At 42.6% G+C, this 19,459-nt stretch overlaps 1 protein-coding gene across 5 annotated transcripts in view; it reads right to left on the reverse strand.

The window, feature by feature from the left end:
• The window catches only part of LOC114857071 (vascular endothelial growth factor C-like), a 53,185-nt gene that overhangs the window by 22,279 nt on the left and 11,447 nt on the right, over positions 1-19,459 (reverse strand). For 4 of the 5 annotated variants that reach the window (XM_029153224.2, XM_029153195.3, XM_029153177.2 and 1 more), the window contains 4 exons: positions 9,189-9,414; positions 8,832-9,022; positions 6,254-6,393; positions 2,726-2,865 (listed from right to left, as the gene is read on the reverse strand). In XM_029153224.2, the coding sequence (XP_029009057.1) occupies positions 2,726-2,865; positions 6,254-6,393; positions 8,832-9,022; positions 9,189-9,351 (634 nt within the window). In that variant the 5' untranslated portion in view covers positions 9,352-9,414. The remainder of the gene's footprint in view (positions 1-2,725; positions 2,866-6,253; positions 6,394-8,831; positions 9,023-9,188; positions 9,415-19,459) is intronic. The other variant, XM_029153186.2, reaches the window with a different exon arrangement.

Genomic DNA, 19,459 nt, shown 5'->3' on the forward strand with positions numbered 1-19,459 from the left:
AAACAAAAGCTGGAATGGTCACTTCCAGACCAACAGGAACTAGGGCTGGAGCAGGGGTTTGACATGACTGAACTGGATCTTGAGCAGGAGCTTGACATGACTGAACTAGAGCTTGAGTAGGCTTGGGCTGGACAACGCTGAGCTGGAACAAAAGCAGGACATGAATGCTGGGCAGTGGTTTGGGCCGGACAAGACTGCAGCTCTAGAGCTTGAACCGGGCCAGACAATTGCTGATCTAAAGCTTGAACTGGGCATGACGACTGCTGCTCTGGAGCTTGAAAGGGACGTGGATGCTGCTCGGGTGCGTGGCTTCGCAGAGCAGCAGAGACCACACGTGACTGGATGACAGGTATAGCCCGGACCAGACATGGCTGGGCCACAGGTGCAGCAGAGGTCAGACCTGGCAAGGTGACAGGTGCAGCAGAGATCAGACGTAGCTGGGCGAGGACTGCAGTTGCACGTTGGGAGTTCAGGACAGGGTGCGGGACTGGAGCACACTGATATCTGGTGGTCGAGGCATCTCAGGCAGGGAGAGAGTCTGCAGCAACAGTCTGTGGGGCAGTTGCAGGGGCATGCAGCAATGCTGTAGCTGGAAGAAGCTGCGATGCTGTAGCTCAGGCAGGCTGGGGTGCTGTGGTACGTGCCTGATGCAGGCAGCAAGGCCGAGGGTTGAGGTGGTTCTAACAGAGCCTCTAACAGTTCATCTAACAGGGCTATCTTTGCACTGTTTTGCTCATATTTTTATATCCTCTCATCTAATTGCAGACGTGTGGCTATATTCAGTTTCCCTGCTTTACCTCTTAGTGTCGCCAACAGACTAATAGTTGTAAAAGTACTTATGCCAGCCAGGGAGCTACAGTACTGCAGTTCTGCGCAAATTTCTACTTTACATAGAAAATGTAGTAAATTTTGGCGTAGATTTGTCATTAAGCCAGGTTTTTGTGCATAAGTACCCTTTGTACAGGAAACATGTTTTAATGCTCTGATTACATTAATCATTATCACCTACATAACGTCATATTGTGATTTCTCTTTCCAGCCTTCTTTACACGCCTCACCCCAGATTGATTCCTGTGTGTCTACCCTGAACCCCTGGTATCTACCCTGGTTGGTTTTGGTCTGTGGTTTTCTACAGAGTGGCTTTGTAGTAGTTGTAGCTATTAGTATCCTGCAGAGCTCTGAGTATGTGGTCAGTCATACTGTATCTTCACCTAGCTGCCCTCCCCTCTCTGTCTGTGGCCACTACTTCTGCTCCGTTCTTGCTCTGGTTGCTCCCACCTGCTCAACCAATTTATGTTGACAGTAAGTGGCTAAGTCCTTACTTGTGGTCTTTCTTCTCTCTCATCCCATGTTAAGTAGCTGCTTTGTGTTTCGTTTGTGTAACTGCAGGTTTTGGACTAATGATGGAACTATTTTACCTTGAACTATTATTTCATCACAACCACTTGTTTTACTAAATTTCACGTCCTGCTTTGTCTCAATTTTTTTTTGGCCCTTTTATACCAAATGTATCTGTGTCTGTGGATTGTGCTACTCTGGGCTCTGAACATTCTTCAGTTTCTCATTTGTTTACACTCAGTCCAAAGTGTTATCGTAGCCAAACACACGCAGCGGAGCTTACAAACATACAAAGACTGACTCAGCAAACACACAGCAGCCATAAATACTCTGCATGAGCATTCTCTTATCACAAACACTCAGCTAACGTGAATGTTTCATTTAGGAATGAATCATCATGGAGCAATAACCCGGACTTTCTGAGAAGTTACATCAAAATACAAAACAATAAATAAGTCTATGATGTCTTAACAGAATACCTTGAACCCCTTTTCGTGGCCCTTGGACATAAAATCACGGTTGATTTGACTTTGACACTGGTCTCCAGTTCACCTTGGAGTTTCCCACATAGCTTCTGGCTAAATCTAACCAAGAGGTAATTGATGTTTTGACTGCAGTTATTTCAGCTATGCTGGAAATATAACCCTTTTTATCTTATGCTGTAGATTTTAGCTGCTCCATCAGTAACTTTTGTATCTGTATGATAAAGGCATTCTCTGAACTCAGTAATATCTATTTACTTTGATGAGGTCTATGTGCTGCAGTTGATACAATAGATCACAACATTCTATTACAGAGACTGGATGATAGCATCAGAATTCAAAGAACAGGACTGGGATGGTTTAAATCCTATTTGTTGAACAGATTTCAGTTTATTCAGGTGAATGATAATTCTTCCACATTCACAAGGATTAGTTTTGGAATCCTTTGGCTTGCAGAGGGTTCTGTGCTTGGTTCAACACTGTTCATTCTATACAGCACATGTCTCCTCTAGGTGAAACATATTGCCCATTTACCTTAGTGTAGTGATCTGTGCAATTGTTGTTGTGCTATTATTTGTAGTAGTAAACGTAATATTCAGGTTCTTTGTTGTGTGTGGTGGTGTACTTATATAATATAGCATTGTCTTATTCTATTTTATTGTATTTTTATTATAATGTTTGATGACACAACTGATCAGTTTCAGTAAATCAGTTTAGAGTTAGTTTTTTTTCATCTTTAGTTTTTAAAACAAGTTACATTACCAGCGGATATGCATATAAATATACCAAGTTTGATTCAATATACATATTTAAATGACACAAGCAGCCAGTAATATTAGCTTTATTTATTGTTTACTGAAAAAATCACCAGAAAAAAGTAAAGCTTTTTGTGTATATCCACTCACCGAGGTTCTGTTGCGGCTGCCATGAAGGAGGTGGTGGTGGTAAAGGGGGGTTGTGGTTCACACTGGCAGCCGAGCTACACTGGCATAGCCCGGAGCTCCAAGCCTGACCAGGGAGACACGTCTTATTGGCAACTGGGCACCTTAAACATACAGACAGAAGGATCTTAAGTGGTTATCAAATCCAGTGTATATTACGATTTGACTCACAAACATCATTTGAATTATCAGTGTAAACTGATTAACAAGTTCTGTAAGACTCACTCCTTCCTTCTCAATAGTGCAAACTATCTAGAGATCTTTAAAAGTCACTAAGATGCACACCAAACTGGTCTGAAAAAGAGGCAAGAACAATTATTATAAGAAAATTACGAATTCATAAATATGCAACAATAACTAACCAATGCAATCCAGCAAGAACTAAAAATCAGTGAAGATACAGGAACACAAACCAGTGAAAACAACAAAGACCACAACAACTGAAAGTCACTGACAAAGTGATTAGCCTCATTAGCCTTAGTGATTAGAATGACGACAAACTTTTATTTTGATATTTATCTGATTTGGTTTTGATGTCCTCCTCCTTGAACCGCCGTCTTATCGTTGTGGAGACGTTTGTGTGCCCGAGAGCCCCCGGGAGCTATGTTGTCGGGGGCTAAATGCCCCTGGTAGGGTCTCCCATGGCAAACAGGTCCTGGGCGACGGGTCAGACTAAGAGCGGTTCACATACCCCATATGAAAAGCAGACTAACAAGGACCGAGACATCGCCCGGTATGGCGCAGCCGGGGCCCCACCCTGGAGCCAGGCCCGGGCTTGGGGCTCTTATGTAAGAGCCCGGGCACAGCCCGAAGGTGCGACGTGGGACCGTCCTCAGGTGGACCCACCATCCACAGGTGGAACCGTAGGGGGCCTCTGGAGGGAGTGTTGGAAAGCACTCCAACTGGGGACCCCATCGTTCTTCTGGGAGATTTCAATGCCCACGTGGGTAACGACAGTGATACCTGGAGAGGCGTGATTGGGAGGAATGGCCTCCCTGATCTGAACCCGAATCGTGTTAGGTTATTGGACTTCTGAGCTAGGCACAGTTTGGCCATAACAAACACCATGTTCAAACATAAGGGTGTGCACGTGGCACCAGGACACCCTAGGCTGGAGGTCAATGATAGACTTTGTAGTCGTTTCACCTGACCTTTGGCCATATGATTTGGACACTTGGGTGATGAGTGGGGCTGAGCTGTGAACTCATCACCACCTGGTGGTGAGTAGGAGCATGGAGGAGGACTATCGCTCGGCCTCAAAGGGATTCTAGCAAACCGTTCGGCGCCTCAGGAGGGGGAAGCAGTCCTTTACCAACTCTGTTTTCAGTGGAGGTGGGGAGCTGTTGACCTCAACTGGGGATGTTATTGAACGGTGGAAGGAGTACTTTGAGGATCTCCCCAACCCCTTCGACATGCCTTCTGCTGAGGAAGCAGAGGCAGGGGACTCAGAGGTGGACTCGTCCATCACCCAGGCCGAGGTCACCGAGGTAGTTTGTAAGCTCCTCGGTGGCAGGGCAGCGGGGGTGAATGAGATCTCTCCTGAGTACCTCAAGTCTCTGGATGTTGTGGGGCTGTCTTGGGTGACACGCCTCTGCAACATCACATGGACGAGGGGGACAGTTCCTCTGGACTGGACAACCGGGGTGGTTGTCCCTCTTCACAAAAAAGGGGGACAGGAGAGTGTGTTCCAACTATAGGGGATCACACTTCTCAGCCTCTCTGGGAAAGTCTATGCCAGGGTACTGGAGAGGAGAATTCGGCCGATAGTAGAACCTCGGATACAGGAGGAACAATGTGGTTTTCAGCCTGTTCATGGAACGTTGGACCAGCTTTATACCCCCAACAGGGTGCTTGAGGATTTGTGGGAGTTTGCCCAACCAGTCTACATGTGTTTTGTGGATCTGGAAAAGGCATTTGACCGCGTCCCTCATGACATCCTGTGGGGGGTGCTCCTGGAGTATGGAGTCCAAGGCTCTTTGCTAAGGGCTGTTGGGTCTCTGTACAACCGGAGCAAGAGCTCTGTTCGCATTGCCAGCAGTAAGTCAGACCTGTTCCCGGTGCATGTTGGATTTCGGCAGGCCCTTTGTCAACAAGTTCTGTTCATTATTTTTATGAACAGAATTTCTAGGCGCAGCCAGGGGGCGGAGGGGGTCTGGTTTGTTGACCACAGGATAGCATCTTTGCTTTTTGCAGATGATGTTGTCCTGTTGGCTTCATCTGGCCAAGGTTTTGCTGTCAACTGTAATTTCATATTTAATGTGTGGTGACTGTGAATAGTTCACAGCATGATAAAGCAAGCAATAGCATGACCTCAGAATAGTTCAGTTTTCTGGAGAATTATTGATTAACCCTGTGAGTGAAAACAAACTGTGGCCTGATGCTGAGTTTCTGCAGGAATCAGATACTTTGTTTAAGTTCTACAAATTGAATAAAAATAGACCTCCTGAAATACTACACAATCACACACACTAACACACAAAGAGTCAACTATCAAACCAAACCAGCGACTAGGGCACAGAAGGGAACCAGGCCAGTGGGAAGGGAACCAGTGTTTGCAGACAGACCAACAGTCGTGACAGTCGAAGAGATGCTGTGTGGTTTAAATTCAAGCTTCAACAGAGCTACAGACTAAAGGAGAAATAAGAATATAAAGAGGAAAAGATGCCGAGAATTTACGGGAGAAGAGCTTTTCCTTCACTTCCCTTAATGTCATCCATGCATGTTCTTCATGCATACATTTGCGTGAGCTCTTAAACGCTAGATAATTTGTAGCTGTAGGAATGTGCCCTGATCTGAGGCATCATGTTCAGTGTGTACATTATGAAACAGCAGCAGGTTTCAGCGTTCCTCACTTCACTGTGTGTGTAGCATATATCTAGTTTCAGCCTCTCCTGTGATTTACATCTACAGTAGTCATATTACAGCAGGTCATCATACAGTACAGATCAAACTGCACTGATTTCATAATCATGTCCAGTTCTCTTAGCTTTTTATCCTTCTCTCTATTTGCTCTATTTGTGTCTGTCTTCAGGTACTGGTCCAACCATCCTGTCTGTGTCCAGTTACTAGTCCAGCCATCCTGTCTATGTTCAGTTACTGGTCCAACCATCCTGTGTTCAGTTACTGGTTTAACCACCCTGTCTTTGTTCAGTTACTGGTTTAACGGTTTTGTCTGTGTTCAGTTACTGATCAAACTGTCCTGTCTGCGTTGAGTTACTGGTCCAACCGTCCTGTTTATGCTTTGTTAATGGTTCAACCGTCCCACATTTTGTATCATAACACTAAAGTAATCAAAGCTCTAACCAGAAAGAAATTTGCTACTGTAAATAAGCAAACACACATAGCCAACAAATGTACAGGAGCCACATGTAAACAGAGCAGCTCTTTGAATCTGAGGACTGTTAATAGAACTGCTTACAGTGTGTGTGTGTGTGTGTGTGTGTGTGTGTGTGTGTGTGTGTGTGTGTGTGTGTGTGTGTGTGTGGTGCTTACTCCGGCAGGGATCTCCTGATGATGCTGTGAACCTGCTTGTAAACATCCAGCTTGGACAGACAGCTGCACTGGGTGTGGTTGGCCACACTGATGGTCACCGGCTTGGTGCCTTGGCTGATCGGCACCGAGATTTCAAACAGCTTTAGAGAGATGAACACAGTGGATGTAATAGCACACATTGTCTAGTTCACGCAAACAAGCACGCACGCGCGCACACGCACACACGCACACACGCACACACACACAGGGAGAGTGATAAGGAGCTGGGACTTACAAGGCACCTAATTAACATCAAACTAAGTACAGTAAAGTCACTCAATGTCTCAAGGCCCTTCAGCAGCTTTGACGGTCTCCTCCATCTGCTCTATTAGAGGGTCTTAGATCTGGTGGAGTTCACCATCAATATAAAGCCTACACACATGACCACTGAAAGAACATCTAAGTTAAGGAGGACTCTTGCTGTGCATGACTGTTTTCAATAACACATTCTCTCATTCTCTCTATACTGAATTCTACCCATTCTAACTGAAGAGCAAAACGCACTCAAACACTGCATTGTAATGAAGCAGAACATTAGGATGCTAAAATATATGACAGATGTTTTATGTACATATATTTCCTGTTTCAGGCGTTTACTGTTTGTTGCTGGTTGCTGCTGGTTTATTTTACCTCTGTATTTTCCCAGTTTTCATAAAATGGAGGCTTCATATTTGGATGAAGATGAATCTGCTTAGTATGTTTGCTTTTAGAGCACCGACAAACACTTTGACCTAATAGTGGCGTAACTGAAGGTGCAGGAACCAGGGAGATGCCATTTCCATCTGGCCATTACGTGCAGTTTCCTAGGCTGCTGAGGCTAAACTAATGCATGATGCTAAAGGTAACACAGCCAACAACGGCCAAAGCAGAACTCATTAGACAGACAGACAGCTAACAGTTCAGCCGTCCACAGAAAACAAGCAGGTGGACATCAGGGTACTCAGTATCAGGCTTCTATTACTTACTAAGTGGTGAAACCTTTTAACCCTTGCCAAGATGCTGCCAAAACAGATCAGCACAATGAAAAGTTCATAATGACAAGAAGAGAAACAGTGTCTCCTTGGTTCTAAACCATTAGAATAAATCACATTCAGAAAGTCACATGAGTTCACATGCATGTAAATGTAAATTCCAACCAGCAGCCTCAGATAACAGCCAAGAACAAAAACAAAACAGAAGACTTTTTCTATAACACTGGTAATGTTTATGTGTATTAGATCTGTTTCTGCATTTGTGTGCCGCATAGACACTACACTATACTTCATGTTCAGTCACTGTGTGGTTGGACCTGCATAATTACTGACTGCCAGATTGTGTCTCCAGTCTTTAGCCACTTCATCAATGGCAAGAAGAATATGGTTATAACTGCTGAATGGCTGGGGGACTCCAGCTAGGTTCTGAAGTACAGACTGTGAATGAAGACAGGCCCAACTCTATTTGGTACCGGTGACCTGTTCACTGACAGATCACACGGCCTCTGCTCAACCTGACGACTGCACCTGCGGGTGGTGGGTCCACAGGAGAACAGGCCCTGCTGGGCTCTATGGGCAGAGACCTGACCGATAGGAGTTACATGTGAGGATGATGATTGGCGGTACGCTTCTCCAATAATTTCTATTCAGTACATTTTAATGGTGGCCTCTGGCTTGACTGTTGGATTGAGGGAATCCAGGAGATTTTCAAAGTGACCAGAGAACAACTGCAAGAATATTAGTTGGACCAGCAGCTACTGAGGCTTGGTGTCCTGTCTGTTTCAGGGGCCACTCTTTGACTTGGCCAATCAATCACATCGGGCAGCCTCAGTCTATCTTATAACAGGGTTACCATTATATTAAATAAATGGTGGGGCAGTTCCTTCCACAATTGGCAATGTGATGGATGATAACACATCGCCAGGCTCAGCTGCCTCAGCGTCAGTTGTAGCTTTGACTCTAAACAGTGATTTTCCAGCTTTTTTTCATTTAGCTTTTTTTAGGTCCTCTTTTTCTTTTATGTGCCTGATTAAGACTGAGATCCTGGAAATGCAGCCGGTAACACTTTGACGGGACAACTCTTGAATGACTTCACTGTGGCAACACTTGGCTTCTTTTGGCACTTTGCATTTGCTCATTTGTTATCAATTATGAGTAATTGCTGCCTTTTCTGCTGTTATAACAACCAGAATGTCTAAAATGAGTAATGTAACCTTTGTAATAATACTCTGACTCTGTGCTGTTCACAAAAAAAGAGGCCATTTGTTCCCTGTTGTGCTTTAACACTAGGCTGATCTCTGTCTGAACTCACTGGAATGACAGCATGGGTCTCGTGACTTTTAATCTTTTTAAATTTACTGTAGTGTCAGACTTGGAGCTGTATGTTTCCAGTCTGATCCATCCTGTGGGTTTCTTCAGTTGGAGGATGTTTTTCCTGGGGTTCTGTGAGGTCTTCAGGTTTTGTTGTAAAGTGCGTTGCAGAATTAAAGAAACTTGAACTATGCTTCAGACCTTTTCAAGATTCCACATGCACATTCCACAAATAAAGTACTTGTGTCAGTGCTTACAGTTTTGCTGAGGTAACCAGTGGAGATGTTCCTGCACTGTTTGTCTTCAGAGTGGCAGCATCCTCCACATCTGTACACGGACACACAAGGCGGTTTATAGAATATGTTGGTAGGAGCTCCGAACTCCCTGCCCACATCGACACACACTTCCCTGGGCATGCACTGAGTTCTCCTCCACTCCAACTCTATACCTGCACACACACACACACACACACACACACACACACACACACACACACACACACACACACACACACACACACACACACACACACACACACACACACGCGTTATTTGTCATAGTTTGCGTGTTAATCAATTTATTTCATTTTTCATTACACCACAGTGGAAGCCTACTTTTCAGGACATCTAGATTGAGGTAGGCGGCACCATATGTCAGCTCCTCTGCTTCAGTCAGAGGCCTCAGTCGGTGAAGTTGCGGCCGCAGGGACAGTTTGGCCGCAGACATCTTGGATCTGCACTTAAGAGCAGCCCAATACGACGGATAAATGAGACTCATCAGTTCATCCACGCTGGAGGCGGAGCGGAGCTTCTGCTCCACATCTGGCTTTGGTGGGGAGTCCTGAAAAGAATAAGACACATATTCAGCAACAAATCAAATGAAATATGACACTATATAGCAAATATTACATATTTGACTCTGCTTGTTCAGTGCATGCCAATCAGTGTGGAGTCTCTGACTGACTCTCCTTAGATTCATTGATGTTTAGTGAAGTATGAGGTCCTGTGTTTTACAGTCTTGGTGTGTTCCTGTTTTGGAAATGTATCCATCTGGGAAAAATGAAAAATGAATAACTTCCTATCTCATCACAGCAGCCAATGAGGTAGAGGAGATGGAGCAATAAAAGTACAATCAAACGGCTGACACACTCAAAAAAAATATTCTTGCCCCTAATAAAGTATATTTATAATTTTTAGGTATTATATACATGAAAAAATTCAAGAGAGTATGTGTTTTTTAAAATAAACAATGCAAAGATGCTCAAACACATCCTGTATGTAAAAACGTCAAAAAACCTTTACTTGAAATCTATGGAACAGGTTGGTTAGTATACACTCTAAAACGTAATCATGCCTAGAATCTAAACTTGATCTAACCATAAACTGATGAAATTAAATGAATTTAAGTGATGAATTTACATTTAAGTTTTAAGTCAAGTAAAACTCCTACTAAAAGATAAGATATCTACTAAGAATAGACAAACATAAGTGATTCCATTGGGGAAATTGTAATTTGTAGTAGGTTCAAGTGGTTTTAAATGGAAAACCTCCTGCTTTGCAGGTAATGCTATACTGACTGAGCCACCAGAGCTCACCACAAAGACCTGTTGAAGGAGGTTGTACTTCAAAAAGCAAGCAACAAAAACAAAAAGTACAAACTGTATAATTTTATATTATGTTTATTTATTTCAGGGGTGGTCAATAACCTTATATACTAACCTCATATATGTATAGTTGTATTTATTTATAATTGTATATATACTTTTCAAAAATTTTCACTGTGTATAAGTAGTCCTCTAGGGGCTCAGTAAGTATAGCATTGGGCTGCCATGCAAGAGGTTGACTATTCAAGCTCAATTCAAGGTTCAAGGTTAAGATCAGATGTAGAGAATACAATTTCCCCAACAGAAACAATAAAGTATAATATTTAATTATTCTTTGATAACTTAATGATAAAATAGTTAATGTTAATATGAAATTCCTCAATACTTATGAGGAAATATAAAATATATATAAAATAGGTTTTTGTGTAAAATTGCATTATTTATTCTTTATTCTAAGTAATTTAATGGCATAACCCTTACTTGACTGAAAAACTACATAAATTATACTTCTTACCTATGGGTAAAATTAAATGTTAAATGTTCGCCGAGTGTAAACTGAATATTCATGAATGTGCAAGTAGACTCCACCCATATCCTCAGGCAGCGCTGGTCTAAGATCATAGACACAAACTCAAACACCAAAACAGTGCGCGCACCCACATCAGATCTGGAAACTTTTGTTTTTAGCCTGGACGTAACTTCGGCTAGCTAGTAAAGTTAGCTAACTAATTCTCCACCGGCGCCACAAAAATATTCTATTTAAACCTACTCAACTCCCCTTTAATGGTGTTTACGACAGAACATACATATATATGTATGTATATATATATATATATATATATATATATATATATATATATATATATATATATATATATATATATATATATATATATATATATATATATATATATATATATATATATATATATATATATAAGCTATAGTTAGAGATGGTTCAGGTCACTGGCAATTATTGTTAGTCACAGGAACCATCTCTTAGTTAAGCTGCAATAGACATAGACTGCTGGGGGACTTAATTTATACACTGAGCTCCTCTGTTTCCTTCTACCTCTTCTGTCCAATAACCTCCCATCATTGTCCTATGTTTAACTAACCTTGTCTCTTTCTGTCCAGTAGTTGTGCTTCTCTCCTCTCTCTCTCTTCCCCCCCACTCTCTCTCCCTCTCTGTCCTCACCTACAGGTATCATTGGACTCAAAGTTTGGTGTCTGTGATGGGCAGCTGCGGATGCAACCATCCTGCCTGCATCCAGTCCCTGGTCCTACCATCCTGGCTGTGCTCTGTTGTTGCTTGTTGTTGCTTGTTGCTGTTGCTGTGCTTTTCTATCTCTCTATCCTCTCACCCCAACCGGTCGAGGCAGATGGCCGCCCACATCCAGTCTGGTTCTGCTGGAGGTTTCTTCCTCGTTAGAGAGGGAGTTTTTCCTCTCCACTGTTGCTGTCAAATTAAATGCTTGCTGTATGTGGGATTTGTTGGGTTTAGTTGTGTGAGGTTTTAAACCTTACTTTGTAAAGTGCCTTGAAATAACTTTGTTGTGATTTGGCGCTATATAAATAAAATTGAATTGAATTGAATTGAATTGAATTTAATTGTATCCTAACTATGCGGTGACTCGTATTGATTCATTATTGCAGCCCTAAGTGTTTATATATATGTATATGTATATGTATATATATATGTATATATATATATGTATATATATACTTTACTAATAAAATTATCATAATTAGAAAAAACATTCAGCAGCGACTTCTTCCAAATGACAGAAAGCACTGTCTAGATCCATCAACTTTAAATTTATTAAATCCTCTGTCTTACCTAGACAGCTTCTCCCCCATAACTCATATGGAGTTAACCTCAGTAATTAACTCTTCCAAGTCGTCCACTTGTCTTTTAGATCCAATCCCAACCAGATTACTCAAAGAAGTTCTACCTTTAATCAGCTCATCCATATTAAATCAAATCAACCAATCTTTACAACTAGGCTATGTACCACAGGCTTTTAAGCTGGCTGTGGTCAAACCTCTATTGAAAAAACCAACCCTTGACCCTGGACAACTAGCCAACTATAGGCCCATTTCAAATTTACCCTTTATTTCCAAGATTCTGGAAAAAATCGTGGCTAAACAATTATCTGACCACCTGAGTGGGAATAACCTGTACGAAGATTTTCAGTCAGGATTTAGAAAACATCATAGAACAGAAACAGCTCTGGGTAGAGTCACTAATGATCTTCTATTAGCTTCGGACAATGGTCTAGTTTCTGTCCTTGTCCTGTTAGATCTTAGTGCTGCATTTGATACAATTGATCATAACATTCTATTACAGACACTAGAACATAGAATCGGGATTAATGGAACAGCATTGGGATAGTTTAAATCCTATTTGTTGAACAGATTCCAGTTTGTTCATGTTAATGATGAATTCTCCACGCGCACAAGGATTAGCTATGGAGTTCCACAGGGTTCTGTGCTGGGTCCAATTCTGTTTAGCTTATACATGTCTCCTCTAGCTGAGATTATTAGAAAGCATTCTATTAATTTTCATTTTTACGCAGATGATACTCAGCTATATATGTCCTTGGAACCAAATGAAACAGATCAACTAGTCAAAATTCAGGGTTGTTTAAAAGACATCAAATCCTGGATGTCCCAAAACGTCCTTCAACTAAACTCAGATAAAGCGGATCTCTGAGTTATACCACGGAGCTAACCTCCTCTGATTCACTGTCTTCTTCTTCAGAGGAGCCACTGTGTCTAACATTGTACGTAGAGAAGCTGCAGCATCATCTACAAGACAGTCAACCTGTTCATAAGGATTAAGGTGACTGTTCTCTGTGTATCTACAAGACATTGAGGCAAAAGATGATGGAATCATCTGCTTGAATCTGGCAACAGCGTTGTCAGATAAACATCTGCTATAGTAACATTTCTTTCCAGCTGTTATAGGGTCAGTTGTGCTAAATTCAAAAGTTAATAAGAAATGGTCAGATAACAGAGGGTTTTGGGGAAGAACTATTAAATTATCAATTTCAACCCCATATGTCAGGACAAGATCTAGGGTGTGGTTAAAACGATGAGTGGGTTCATTTACCTGCTGTGTAAAACCAATAGTGTCTATTAAGGAGTTAAAAGCAGTGCTGAGACAGTTGCTGTCAACATCTACATGAATGTTAAAGTCTCCCACTACAATGACTTTATCTGTGCTAAGAACTAAGTCAGATAAGAATTCAGAGAATTCAGTTAAGAACTCCGAATATGGAGCAGGAGGATGGTAAACAATACAAAACACAACTGGCTTCTAGTTTTAGAGTCTGGGTGAGAAAGGCTCAGAGTGAGGCTCTCAAATGAGTTATAACTATGTTTAGGTTTAGGAGTAATTAATAAGTCTGATTTATAAATTGCTGCTACTCCTCCACCTCTACCTGTACTTCTAGGAACATGATAGTTGATGTGACTCATTGGAGTCGACTCATTTAAAATAACATATTTATCCTGCTGCATTCAGGGTTCAGTGAGACAGAACAGATCTATGTGATGGTCACTTATGAAGTCATTTATTTACAAGGATTTAGATGAGAGAGATCTGATATTTAATAAACCACACTTTATTAACTTACTGTTACTTTGTTCTGTAAGAGGAACTGTTTTGATGTTTATTCAATTCTGGTAGGTCACTCCTCTTTGATTTGTTTGTGACTTGTATAGTTTAGGTGGTCGGGGAGCAGACACAGTCTCTATGCGATAACTAAGACTAAGAGTGGGAACATGCAGAGAGGCGTGTTAAGACTGCGACTTTCCGTCCTGGGCTCCACTCTGAGTTGTCACGGAGTGGGGAGGCTAAGCAACATGGCCATGTTACTAGAAAGCAGAGAGGCTCCGTTCAACGTGGGATAGACGCTGTCTCTTCTAATCAGCCTAGGTTTTCCCCAAAAAGTGCTCCAATTAGCCACAAAGCCCACACCGTTTGCAGGACACCACCTAGACAACCAGCGGTGGAGCGATGACAGCCGGCTATACATGTCATCGCTGGTCACATTGGGGAGGGGTCCAGAGAAAACTACGGAGTCCGACATTGTTTTGGCGAACGAACACACCGACTCAATGCTAGTTTTAGTGACTTCCGATTGGCGTAACCGGGCGTCATTAGCTCCTGCGTGTATTACGATCTTAGCGTACTTACGCTTATCCTTAGACAGGAGCTTAAGATAAGACTCAAAGTTGCCCGCTCTGGCCCCAGGCAAACACTTAACTATGACCGCTGGATTCTCTAACTTCACGTTTCGAACTATGGAGTCACCTATGATCAGATTCGGTTTCTCAGCGGGTGTGTCGCTGAGTGGGGAAAATCTGTTTGAAACGTGAAGCAGTTGGTGGTGAACCGTGGGCGCCTGCCTAAAGCTACGTTTCTTACGAGCCGTGACCCAGTCCTTACCCAGCTGCCTGGGACCTGCCGGGGGACTGGTAGCAGCTAAGCTAGGAGGCTCTGCACCGACTAAAGGGACCTGGCTAGCTGGCCTGTTTTCTAAAGTGCGAAGCCGAGACTCTAAGTCTAACAACCTCGCCTCCAACCCTGTAACTAGCGTACACCTATTACAGATACCATTACCATCACTAAAGGAGGCAGAGGATAAGCTAAACATAAGACACACCGAGCAACGAACAGAGCGAGAGGGAGAGGAAAAGGGGGAAGCCATAGCAGGAAAGTAAGCTAGGAGCTACCCTAGCGGAGAAAATACTTAAATAACAGTGTAAATTAGCAGGACGTTTAATGAAAGGAAAAGATGCTTGAGTGTTACAAGCTTGTTTTGCAACTTTTAGCAGTCGCTATCAGATATAAAACGATAATATTTAGAAAAGAGCGGAGAGTAACGCTGTACACACACAGCGGCAGCAAACCTCAGTAACCAGAAGTGACGCGATACGCTTACCGTCAGTCAGCCAACCAAGCACCGATACAATAGGTTAGGATACAATAGGTGACAGTAGTCCAACATTGAGGATGCAATCCAACACAATCCTCCATAGAAGAAGACGACCCACTGCAGGAATCACGGCACGACAATGGCCAGCTGGTCCGGTAGCGTAGTACAACCATACATCTACAATCCCGAATCTGACCCTGAAGCTGAAGAGGAGGCTGTTGAAGTCACCACATTTTGGCTGATGCAAGATGTGTCTCAACGGTAATGTTGCTTCTACTTCAATTTATTTGATTTGTGTAAAATGCAAAGCGACTAACAGTTGCTAATGCTAACGCTTATGCTAAATGGCCTATGCAGGTTAAATATTCATAACACGACTTACCTGAAAAACTCTTGTTAATAGAAAACACTGCTTTAGCTTACATTAAACAAATAAATACAAGTTTGAGAGCATAGCTGAAATATTATAAATACACTGTTTACACTGTTTTTCTTGCTTGTGCTTCTGCTCTGACATACTTTTATTAAAAAAATGTGCATTAATATTCAGAGCAATCACTGCATGGCATACCTGAAAACAAATAAAGCATTGGTTCAAATTACATATTGACCTAACGTTGTTACAAGCAAGGGTCAAACTGGACCTGAACAGTATTCTACAACACGCTCCCTGAGCGGGGAAACAGGCTTCAACGGCCTACAAACTGAACTGGGAGGGAGGACCCAAATGCACGACCCACAGACAGGACTGACAATAAATGATTTAATAAATAAAACATACAGACTGAGGACAACACGAACTAAGGACGCTGCGTATGCAGGATAGGCCAGAAATAAACCATGCAAACTAACATATATAATCACAGGTAAACTAAAGATCACTGCAGAGCAGGAAACTAAATGACCATCCTAAAACACAAAACATGCAAACTGTACCTAAGCTCAAAATCTAAATAGCACAAAACTAACAGAAGTACTCACTGGTCAACTGAAGATCACTGCCGAGCAGGAAACTAAATAAACCATACTAAGAACACCAAACATGCAAACAACAGTACCTAACACAATCAGTGAACAAAAACCTGGACGGAGCAAGAGAGCTGCCCCTGGTGGCGTGGAGCCGAGTCACAACAAACGTATTTTGTTTTGCTTTTAGTTATGTTTTTTTTAGTATTTTTTTATCATTCTTGATAAACCTGACAGTAATATGTCTCTGTATCTAAAGTTGTTATACAGGTATCTAGTCTACAGAGGCTAGTGAGCTGGTGCTGGGGATTCCTGGGGTAAAGAATCTGAGTTGCCATCTCTTCATGCTTGGATTGTAGATCAAGGCAGTTTCCTGATGGATAAAACACTCACTGTATGCTGGATTTAGACCACCTGTGGAATAACTCCTTTACCATTTAAGTAGAAATATGTTTGTTGTGTGTGCAGTAATCTTTTTTAAACAATTGACTTTTTAATTTCTATTTACACATACTTTTTTCTTATGGTCGGTTCACCTTTATAGCTTACCATATCAGAAAGAGAAAAACATGTAATTTAATAGAATAGAATAGAATAGAATAAAATAGAATAGAATGCCTTTATTAGTCCCACAGCGGGGAAATTCCCATCAGCAGCCAGCTTGACTGGCGCTAGTCCGACAGTGGAAGCAATTGCAGTACAAACAATAAAACACACGCACAAACAGTGGCACACAGTACAAGTGGAAACCTTGCTGGAATTTTTTCTTGGGTTCATCAGGACAGATAGATAAGGTCAGAGAGCAGACAGTGAGACTGTAAGGTTGGGAGGGGGGGTGTATCTGCATCAGTGTAGTGAAGTGTTGTTTATAGAAGTATGACCGAGGCCAACCACGATGTTTACAAGTCAGTCCAACAGTTGTCCTTGAAGGTAGTCACAACAGGGGAAGAGGATAGATAAGGGACAGCTGGTGAGCTAGATTGGACCCGGGAAGGGAGGGATGAGGGAGAAGGGACAGAATACACAGCCAATTCTAATAAATTTTAACAATCCATGACTAATTTGTCTAGATCAAAACTCCAATCGGTCAGAACTCAGGGCTTCATCGCCTCTTGTGGGACCATGGGTCACCCGTGACATCTCCTCAAGCCTGTCAGACAAGGCTGTCACCATAGTAACCAAGTGTTCAGTCTGGCTGCAGATGTTATCCGTCTGTCTCTTGTCTTCTTCCGAACGGGCTGAGATCTTATTAGTCAGTCCTGCAATCCGGGCATCCGAACGAGCTGAGACATTACCAATCAGTCCCTCCATTTGGGTCATCCTCTGATGCAAATCATACGAACGAGCTGAGATGTTAATTGTCAGTCCTTCAATCCGGGCCAACCTCTGGTGTAATTCCGTCAGCCGGGTAACCATGGCCCCCATCGGCGTTTATAGCTCCACGGCCGGTGGACACGCCAATAAGCCGGCCGCAGATCTTCCAATCTTTCCAATCTTCCGATAAAGCAGGGCACCACCAAAGCCATAAGGAGTAGCCCTGTTATCAAAGTCCAAAATATGAATAGATCCTCTGCATCCTCGATGGACAGAGGCTCCAGACACACGGGGCACCAGGAATCCCACGCGTCCCGCACGTAGCCGGAGGCAAAAGTCCCCAAGGGACAGAGTGGTTCTCCTGGAGATTCTTTCCTTTGTGAAAACATTTTGTCCAATGCACTGAGTGACCAGTTGATTAGCTCCATGTTCAAAAATGTTATTCCAGAATAGGAGATCAGGGTGCTCAGAAAAGACAGGACAAGGACACTGCAAGCAAAAGCAGAGTGGGAGCAGAGAGAAAACACGTCTGCACTCCTCAAGAGGCGGAAGTAGAAAGTAAAAGTAAAAGTAATACTATGATTTCCTGAATAAAAGTGTTTTCCCCTCAAGTTCAGTGAAATATGTAATAGTTAAACCCAACTTTATTGTCCATAGCTGGAACAAACTGTTATCTTCACACTCCAATGTGCAATGTATAGGTTACTGAGTGAATTCTGGGTGTTTGAGGACAGAAGCTTTTGCAAGGCCTTGCAGATTAAATGCTTGATGGAAGTAGGGTTAACAGACCATGTCCTGGGTAGGTGGTAAATTTGGTTATGTTGGAGATTTGTTTCTGCAGCAGGACAGGTACAGCTGTAGACAGATGACCAGGGAGATGTGGTGATCCTTGTTCTCATCACTATCTGGAAGACTTTGAGCGGAAGCAGTCCTCTACCAGATCGAAGCTGTGGCTGTCCTCACTATCACCTCATCAAAAAAATGAAGGAAATGAACGTGAAGATCTGCAGCAGCTCCAGTCAGAGAACAGAGACTCCTGGGCTCCTTCTGGCTCTAAGGTAACGGTGACAACCACTAAAAACCATGTTGTCATATTTTAATGCTTCTGTTTCATTTAGTGTCTGCACCATTTAAGTTGCGCTGTTCTGTGGTGGCGCCGTTCATCACTATGTAGCGAACAAATAATTACGCAGCCAGCTGACGCTTACGGCAAAAGAGATTAAGTAATAAGATAACTTTTAACACAGCAGCACCTAATGGAGAGTCTTCACATGATGGATGTACAGCATTTTGTACCACTACTACATTTGGGACACCAATGTTTCATTCTTACATTCTCCTGTGTGGCCTTTCTCTGGTATTTCGCCAGTGGCTGCATTATGTTGCTGTCGCGTTGCACCATAAAATGAGCAGCCCAACTAATCGATGGACTAATCGATGGTGGCAAATCATTATTGATAAATTTCAGTAATCCATTATTATCGATTCATTGATTCATTGTTGCAGCCCTAATATGGACACATGGATCTTTAAGATGTGTTGAGTGGCATCACTCCTCCAGCATACAAATGATCAAAAAGACTTATATTATGAAACAAATACAAATGACCAAGTACTATTAATGATAATGACTTAATAATAGTGACATGAAAAACTGTACCTAATGAATCTGTCAGGAATTTGAGAAACACGAGAAAAAAAAAGGAAAAGTGATTAACCATGGCTCTATATACAGTATAGTGGGAGAAACTATATACAGAGGGGGGGGGGGGGGCAGGCGGTTCTTCCTGAAGTCCACTGTCATCTCCACAGTCTTGAGAGTGTTGAGCTCCAGCTGGTTCTGACTGAACCACTAAACCAGCTGCTCCACAATCCCGTCTGATTGCAGACTCATCACCGTCCTGGATCAGCCTAATGACGATCATTTCGTCTGCATACTTCATGAGTTTCACGGGTTCCCTCAGATGCAGTCGTTGGTATAGAGGGAGAGAAGCAGTGGGGAGAAGACACACCCCTGTGGTGCTGTTGGTGCGGGTGCCAGGATGTGATGCTGCCC

The sequence above is a fragment of the Betta splendens genome, chromosome 1 (assembly GCF_900634795.4).
Source record: "Betta splendens chromosome 1, fBetSpl5.4, whole genome shotgun sequence".
Taxonomy (NCBI): domain Eukaryota; kingdom Metazoa; phylum Chordata; class Actinopteri; order Anabantiformes; family Osphronemidae; genus Betta; species Betta splendens.